Source organism: Physeter macrocephalus, chromosome 2 (assembly GCF_002837175.3).
Source record: "Physeter macrocephalus isolate SW-GA chromosome 2, ASM283717v5, whole genome shotgun sequence".
Taxonomy (NCBI): Eukaryota; Metazoa; Chordata; class Mammalia; order Artiodactyla; family Physeteridae; genus Physeter; species Physeter macrocephalus.
In genome coordinates this window covers 105,313,134-105,322,067 of record NC_041215.1, presented here as the reverse complement: position 1 = coordinate 105,322,067, position 8,934 = coordinate 105,313,134, and the positions used below count along the sequence as shown (strand labels likewise).

At 36.5% G+C, this 8,934-nt stretch overlaps 1 protein-coding gene across 1 annotated transcript in view; it reads left to right on the top strand.

Annotated features, from left to right (window-relative positions):
- Window positions 1–8,934, top strand: part of LOC102989840 (cation channel sperm-associated targeting subunit tau) — a 75,508-nt gene that overhangs the window by 42,440 nt on the left and 24,134 nt on the right. Inside the window, exon 5 of the mRNA XM_024124637.2 lies at window positions 3,073–3,192. Within this exon, the coding sequence (XP_023980405.1) occupies window positions 3,073–3,192 (120 nt within the window). The remainder of the gene's footprint in view (window positions 1–3,072; window positions 3,193–8,934) is intronic.

Genomic DNA, 8,934 nt, shown 5'->3' with positions numbered 1-8,934 from the left:
TTTATTTTCATTTCTCTAGGAGGTGGGTCAAAAAAGTTCTTGCTGTGGTATATGTCAAAGAGTGTTTTTCCTATGTTTTCCTTTAAGAGTTTTATAGTGTCTGGTCTTACATTTAGGTCTTTAATCCATTTGGAGTTTATGTTTGTGTATGGTGTTAGGGAGTGTTCTAATTTCATTCTTTTACATGTAGCTGTCCAGTTTTTCATTTGTCTCTAGGTATTTTAAAATTTCTTCTTTGATTTCTTCAGTGATCCAACTATAAGACATTGATTAAAGAATTTGAAGAAGACACAAATGGATAGGTATTCCATGCTTATGGATTGGAAGAATTAATGCTGTTAAAATGTTCATACTAGGGCTTCCCTGGTGACGCAGTGGTTGAGAGTCCGCCTGCCGATGCAGGGGACACGGGTTTGTGCCTTAAAATTTCTTCTTTGATTTCTTCAGTGATCCAACTATAAGACATTGATTAAAGAATTTGAAGAAGACACAAATGGATAGGTATTCCATGCTTATGGATTGGAAGAATTAATGCTGTTAAAATGTTCATACTAGGGCTTCCCTGGTGACGCAGTGGTTGAGAGTCCGCCTGCCGATGCAGGGGACACGGGTTCGTGCCGCGGTCTGGGAAGATGCCACATGCTGCGGAGCGGCTAGGCCCGTGAGCCATGGCCGCTGAGCCTGTGTGTCTGGAGCCTGTGCTCCGCAACGGGAGAGGCCACAACAGTGAGAGGCCCGCGTACTGCCAAAAAAAAAAAAAAAAAGAAAGAAAAAAAATGTTCATACTACCTAAAGCAATGCAATCTCTATCAAAATTACAATGGCACTTTTTACAGAAATAGGAAAACAATCCTAAATTTTGTTGTAACCACAAAAGCCCCTAAATAACCAAAGCAATCTTGAGAAAGATTAAAGCTAGAGGCATCACACTTCCTGATTTCAAACTATATTACAAAACTATAGTAATCAATATGCTATTGGCATAAAAAGAAACACGTAGCTCAAAGGAACAGAATAGAGAGCCCCAAAATAAACCCACATATGTATGGTCAATTAATTTATGATAAAGGAGCCAAGAATATACAATGGGGAAAGGGCAGTTTCTTCAGTAAATGGTGTTGGGGAAACTGGACAGCCACAGGCAAAAGAATGAAACTGGACCACTATCTTATACCATACATAAAAAGAAACTCAAAATAGATTAAAAGTTGAACATAAGACCTGAAACCATAAAATTCCTTGAAGAAAACATAGTAGGTAATTTCTTGACATTGGTCTTAGCAATGATTTTTTTTGGATTTGACCCCAAAAGCAAAGGCAACAAAAGCAAAAATAAACAAGTGGGACTACATTAAACTAAAAAGCTTTTGTATGGCTGAGGAAACCATCAACAAAATGAAAATGCAACCTACAGAATGCAGTAAAATATTTGCAAATCATATATCTGATAAGAGGTTAATGTCCAAAATATATAAAGTACTACAACTCAGTAGGAAAAAAAACCCCAAACAATCCAATTAAAAAATGGGTAGAGGATCTGAATAGACCTTCTTCCAAAGAAAACATACAAATGGCTAACAGGTCCATGAAAAGGTACTCAACATCAGTAATCATCAGAGAAATGCAAATCAAAACCACAGTGAGATATCACCCCACACCTGGTAAAATGTTGGTGAGGATGTGGAGAAGGGGGAGCACTTGTGCACTGTTGGTAGGAATGTAAATTGTTGCAGCCACTGTGGAAAAAAATATGGAGGTTCCTCAAAAAATTAAAACTAGAACTACCAGATCTAGCAATTCCTCCTCTGGGTATTTATCCAAAGAAAATGAAATCACGGTCTCAAAAAGGTATCTGCACCCTCATGTTCATAACAGCATTTACAATAGCCAAGACCTGGAAACAACCTAAGTGTCCATCCACAGTGAATGAATTAGAAAAATGTGGTATATATACACAATGAAATCTTATTCAGCTTTAAAAAAGAAAAAACCCTGCCATTTGCAACAACGTGGTTGGATTTGGGCATTATGCTAAGTGAAATAAGTCAGACAGAGAAAGACAAATATGGTATGATCATTTATATGTACAATCTAAAAAAAAAAATGAGGGAATTCCCTGGTAGTCCAGGGGTTAGGACTCCATGCTTTCACTGCTGAGGACACAGGTTCAATCCGTGGTCAGGGAACTAAGATCCTGCAAGCCATGTGGTGCAGCCAAAAAAAAAAAGAAGAAGGAAAAAAAAATGAACTCATAGTTAAAGAGAACAAATAGATTGGTGCTTGCCAGAGGTGGGGTTTAGGGGTGGGTGAAATGGATGAAGGTTGTCAAAATGTGCAGACTTCCAGTTATAAGATAAATAGATAAATAAGTCCTTGAGATCTAATGTACAGCATGGTGACTGTAGTTAACAATAATGTATTATTATATATTTGAAAGTTGCTAAGAGAGTAGATCTTAAAAGTTCTCATCACAAGAAAATAATTGTAACTGTGATGATGGATATTACCTAAACTTACAGTGATAATCATTTTATAATTTATACAAATATCAAATCATTATGTTGTACAGCTACAAGTAATACAATGTGATATGTCAATAATATCAATTAAAAATGTTTTTAAAGGCACCTAGAATATTAGGGTGGGGAGGCATGAGATTTATTTTAAATGAGCAAAAGAGTATATGAACTTTAGAGGTCTTATAATAATGGTATTGTGTTACAAAGCTCAAGGCTGGAAGAGAGTTTCAAGCTGACACAATGATATACACTTTATCAAAAAGTAAAAGAAAAAGGAAAAGCATGTTGGATGTCTTTTGGTATTAAATGTTTGGATTACCTAGATTATTTGGGTTGGATATTGGTTACTGGACTGCCTTTGATAATGTAGTTTTAGGCTAAACTTTTAGGCTAAACTTTTGACTAGAGTTAAAAAGAGAGTGTATAGGCAATGGGTGTTTCCAAAAAATGGGTGTTTCAAAAAGTGTATTTTATGGATGTATTTGTTCAGAAATTATGCCTGAAACTCAGACTGAAAATTTAATGCTTCTTTTCATATGTATTTTGTATCAAGGTTCCTCGACGTCAACATGATGAGAAGAATAATATTTACTTAGAACTAATGCAACATGACAGTACAAAATATCTTCTCTTATTAGGGAGTGTTCAGGTACATCTTTATGAAGTAATTCAGGTATGTATCAAAATTTTTTTCACCTTGGTATCACGTTGTCCAGTTGGTGTTTGTTGTTAAGATTTATCTGTACCTGATGGACTCCTTTTGCTTATTATCTGTGTTACGTGCTTGGTAAACTCATGTGCTTAGTAAACAATATCTTCCTCTGGCTCAAAAAAAAGTTAGTTTATAACAGCATAATGTTTTTTTTTTTAATTTTTATTGCAGTATATTTGCCTTACAATATTGTGTTAGTTTCTACTGTACAGCAAAGTGAATCAGCAATATGTATACATATCTCCTTTTGCTTATTATCTGTGTTACGTGCTTGGTAAACTCATGTGCTTAGTAAACAATATCTTCCTCTGGCTCAAAAAAAAGTTAGTTTATAACAGCATAATGTTTTTTTTTTTAATTTTTATTGCAGTATAATTGCCTTACAATATTGTGTTAGTTTCTACTGTACAGCAAAGTGAATCAGCAATATGTATACATGTATCCCTTTTTTTTTGTACTTCCCTCCCATTTAGGTCACCACAGAGCACTGAGTAGTTCCCTGTGCTATACAGTAGGCTCTCACCAGTTATCTATTTTATACATAGTATCAATAGTGTATGTATGTCAGTCCCAATCTCCCAACTCATCCCATCCCCCACCTGTTTTCCCCTTGGTATCCATACGTTTGTTCTCTATGTTTTTAAAAATTTATTTTCTGGAAGGGCAATGATACAACCTAAAAGACTAAGCATGTTTGTTTGTTTGTTTCATTTTGTTTTCTGAGATGTTTCTAAACAAGACCCAAACCACAAACTCTCTTGTCAGCACAAATTTCACTTCAGTTCTTTTATCTTTAGCTGGGCTGCTTGCAGTCTGCCCTGTGCATGTGTCATTTAGGAGTCAGCCAAAGTTTTAGGCAGAGTTTATACACAGATTCTGTGGTTCCTTCTCTCTCGCTGTCTACTGCCGCCTGCCCTTTCCTCCAAGAAAAGATAATGATTCTTCTGAACTTTGTATTTAATATTCTCTTGCTCTTTTCATAGTTTTACTACTTAATGTAAGTTACAAAAAACAGTATCTTTTGTGTTTCTAAAATATTATGTTTCTAAGATTAATACACTTAATTTCATTAGCTAGTACTCATTTTTTCACTGCTGCATACGTTCCATGTGAGAGTATTCCCCAGTTTATTTATCTATAATTTTTTAATGGATATTTTGATTGTTTTCAGCTTTTTACTATTGTGCACATTGCTGCAGTGAATTTTTTGAACATATCTTCCAGTGCGTATCTGCAGAAAGTCTCTACATTATGATGAATTGCCCTCTATGAGTCTCTATGATGAATTGCTACATCGTAGGAAAAGAGACCATGTTATTTACTGATCAGAGTTATCAGAGAAAGAAATTTTGGTTATTTATGGATTTCCCCCCAAAGCCTTATGATTTTAGCTGTGGTATGCCGCCTCTGTGTATTATCTGTCAGAATTCTTCTACAGGCACTTCTACCTTAATTAAATATTACATCATTTCCCTTACTAGAATTTCTCAGTTACCCCCTTTTGGTCAAAACTCAGATCCCAGAAGTACAAAGTTTACCATGAGGACTTTGGTCTTTTCTTTCTTTCTTTTTTTTTTTTTTTTTGATGCACTTTTATTGGCTTGATGTTGGCTTGGGCTGATAGTTTTATAATAATATTTAAGCATCTGGACATCAGACAATAGAGGAAGATAAGAACTATGAGACAAATGTTTTGCATTTAGTTTGTATCTAGCCCTATTCAAACTAGGTCTAATGGGAGAATAAGTCCCATGGATGAGTTTGGCCCACCTTAAATAGTAAAGTGACCTTTTTTTAAACTTTTATTTTGAGATAATTATAGATTCACATGCAGCTGAAAGAAATAATACAGCATGATCCTATGTACTCATTTTCCCCCTTATGGTAACATCTTTCAAAACTATGGTAATTATCACAACCAAAATACAGAACTTTTCCATCTATGCAAGGATCCCTTATGTTGCCCTTTTATCGCTACACCCACTTCCTTCCTGCCCTTACCCTTCCTTAAAAATTGGTTACCTCCAGTCTGTTCTTCATTTCTGTAATTTTCTCAGTTCAAGGATGTTATATAAATGGAATCATACATTATGTAACCTTTCAGGATTGGCGTGTTTTCACTTAGCATGATTCTCTGGAGAATCATACAGGTTACTGCATGTATCCCTAGTTCATTCCTTTCTGTTGTTGAGTAGTACTTCATGGTGTGAATGTACCACAATTTGTTTAAATATTCGCCCATTGGAGGACATCTGGGCTGTTTCCAGTTTTTGGTGGTTATGAATAAGTTACTATATTCACAGGTTTTTGCGTGAACATAGTGTTCGCTTCTCAGATAAATTTCTGGGTTATAAGGTAGTTTGTGTGTACCGTTTTTAAAGAAACTGCCAAACTGTTTTCCGTAGTGGCTGTGCCATTGTACATTCCCACCAGAATTGTATGAATGATCCAGTTTCTCATCATCCTCATCAGCATTTGGTAGTGTCACTATTCTTTATTTTAGCCATTCTGATGGCTGTGTAGTGTTATTGTGGGATTAATTTGCAGTTCCCTAACAGCTAATAATGTTGAACATCTTTTTAGAAGGGCCTTTTTTTTCTTCTGGTTTTATTGAGATGTAATTTACATGCAGCACTTTACAAGTTTAAGGTGTTCAGCATAATGATTTGGCTTACATACCTGATGAAATGATTACCACAATAAGTTTAATGAATATCCATCATCTCATATAGACAAAACACTAAAGAAATAGAGAAAACATTTTTTTATGATGAGCAGAATTCTTAGGATTTACTCCCTTAATAACTTTCATGTATAACATGCCATGGTGTTGATTGTTTTTATCATGTTGTACACTACATCTCTAGTACTTATTTATCTTGTAACTAGAAGTTTGTACCCTTTGACTGCCTTCATAAATTAAAAGGCCTTTTACAATTTATGGTCTAGTCAACAAATTTATGCTTATCTCTTTGGTCTCTAAAGCTTGAGCTGTATAATTTGCTATTTGGGTAACATGCAGGGATAGATTATAGACCACTTGATTATAGAACTGCTAGCCGTGGTAGAAATCCTCATGCAGATTGGTCAAATCTAGTGCTTGGTTGAGTTGGAAAGACCTGATGATAAGACCCAAACTACAGATCATGTTTGGAAGCATGGGAGGGCCATCTGATTGTACAACAATTATCTCACTCGTATACTTGGAAAGTACACGTGTATTGTTTATGATTACTAATTGGTATCAATTGCTTTCTGAATATAATTGGCCTGATTTTGGAGGACAAAATGCTGAATTGAATTAAATAAATCACATAATAGATTTTGCATAACTTTATTAAAAAAAAGTAATTGGGGCTTCCCTGGTAGCACAGTGGTTAAGAATCCACCTGCCAATGCAGGGGACATGGATTAGACCCCTGGTCCAGGAAGATCCCACATGCCACAGAGCAGCTAAGCCCATGCGCCACAACTACTGAACCCCCCTTTGACTGCATTCATAAATTAAAAGGCCTTTTACAATTTATGGTCTAGTCAACAAATTTATGCTTATCTCTTTGGTCTCTAAAGCTTGAGCTGTATAATTTGCTATTTGGGTAACATGCAGGGATAGATTATAGACCACTTGATTATAGAACTGCTAGCCGTGGTAGAAATCCTCATGCAGATTGGTCAAATCTAGTGCTTGGTTGAGTTGGAAAGACCTGATGATAAGACCCAAACTACAGATCATGTTTGGAAGCATGGGAGGGCCATCTGATTGTACAACAATTATCTCACTCGTATACTTGGAAAGTACACGTGTATTGTTTATGATTACTAATTGGTATCAATTGCTTTCTGAATATAATTGGCCTGATTTTGGAGGACAAAATGCTGAATTGAATTAAATAAATCACATAATAGATTTTGCATAACTTTATTAAAAAAAAGTAATTGGGGCTTCCCTGGTAGCACAGTGGTTAAGAATCCACCTGCCAATGCAGGGGACATGGATTAGACCCCTGGTCCAGGAAGATCCCACATGCCACAGAGCAGCTAAGCCCATGCGCCACAACTAGTGAACCCGTGTGCCACAACTACTGAAGCCTGTGCACCTAGAGCCCGTGCTCTGCAACAAGAGAAGCCACCACAATGAGAAGCCCACGCACCGCAACTAAGAGTAGCCCCCCACTCACTGCAACTAGAGAAAGCCCACGTGCAGCAATGAAGACCCAATGCGGCCAAAAAAAAAAAAAGTAATTGGTCTGTACTTGTATCATTAATCCCTTGTTCCTTCCTATCCCTGATACATTTTGGATTTCTTTGAGGCTCTGAGAGAAACCAGAAACATCAGCTAATTGTTAAGGTCTGGGGTCCAATTAAGGCATATAAGTATATTGGAGTTTATAATATTTCTGTATTGATTATAGAAAGGAATGTAATGTTAATTTTGGAATGAATTGCAGTACCATTTGTTTTCATTGGTTTGGCTATATGATCCATACCAGATGAGCCTAAGACTAGGTGATAAATTCAACAATTAGAAAGATTGATAGCTACTGCAATTATTTGAGAAAGGCAATAGAAAATTCAAAGGTGTGGAAGATTGTTAGAGTAATGCCCCCTAAAGAATCATGCCTCCCGGTATCTATACCTTTGAGTAGTCTACAGTGCTCCCCACCCCGACTACTGCGTTTAGCCATGTAGCTTGCTTTGGGTGGAGCAGAATCAAATTCAGGACAGGGAACCAAGTAGCTCATTGTCACACATTGAAACTCATCAGTGGAGCTGGGTGAAGGCAAGCCTAAAACTCAGTGGATTTGGATGAGTTAGATGCACATTCAGGATGAACACTTAATTGGCTCCAATGAAGACTCAATTGGGTAGATCTCAGTGGGACCTTCAGAAATGACTCAAAGACATTTACAGTAGTTAAAAGTATGACTAAAAGTTTACTTATATATGAGGGAGATGAATCAGTAGGTTGAGTTTTCCATCAAAAGCAGAGACACCATTTTTAAAAGAGAAGAGAAGAAAAAGGCAGTCTTGGAACAGTAAGATGTTTCCCCACTCCCCACTTTGGGAGAAGGGAAGCTTTAAAAAGCAAGAAGCTATAAAGAGCATGTTGACAGGATCATTAAGGAAATCAATTTCAATTACTTATGAATTTTCTGAGAAATCTTGTGACTTTATATGAAGAATATATATGATATGCTAATTTTATGTGATGTCTGTCATTGTACCACCACCTGTTATTTTCCTCATTATAATGCCTCACCAGGAACTGAGAGGACAGATGTTAAATTGTGGATTGCTATGTTTTGGGGGTGCAGAGGACATGTAGACCAGGTGCCAAAGTTTTCACTAAATAAAAATTAGTGACCAGAATGTCTGAAAGACATTCCAGAGAGCATGAGCCTTAAAAGAGGAAAACTTTTTATCTGTATAATAAGATAATAAATAATAAGATCTGGAAGCAATAGAAGAGAGTATGGAGGATGCTACCCCACCACCTAACCTTGAGATTTGTGGGCCTTCACTTGAGGAGTCTGTAATGGAAGCGGCATCCTTAATGGTGAGGCAGGTCTGAGCTAAAGAAAGCTGGAAATGTTTAGTGGAGCAGTTAAAGATGTAAGGTTGCTTGTCAACCATGGAATGGGGGTTCCATGAGCCACAGTGGAAAATGCTGGAAAGAAAGAGAACCATTGAATGTTGGATTGG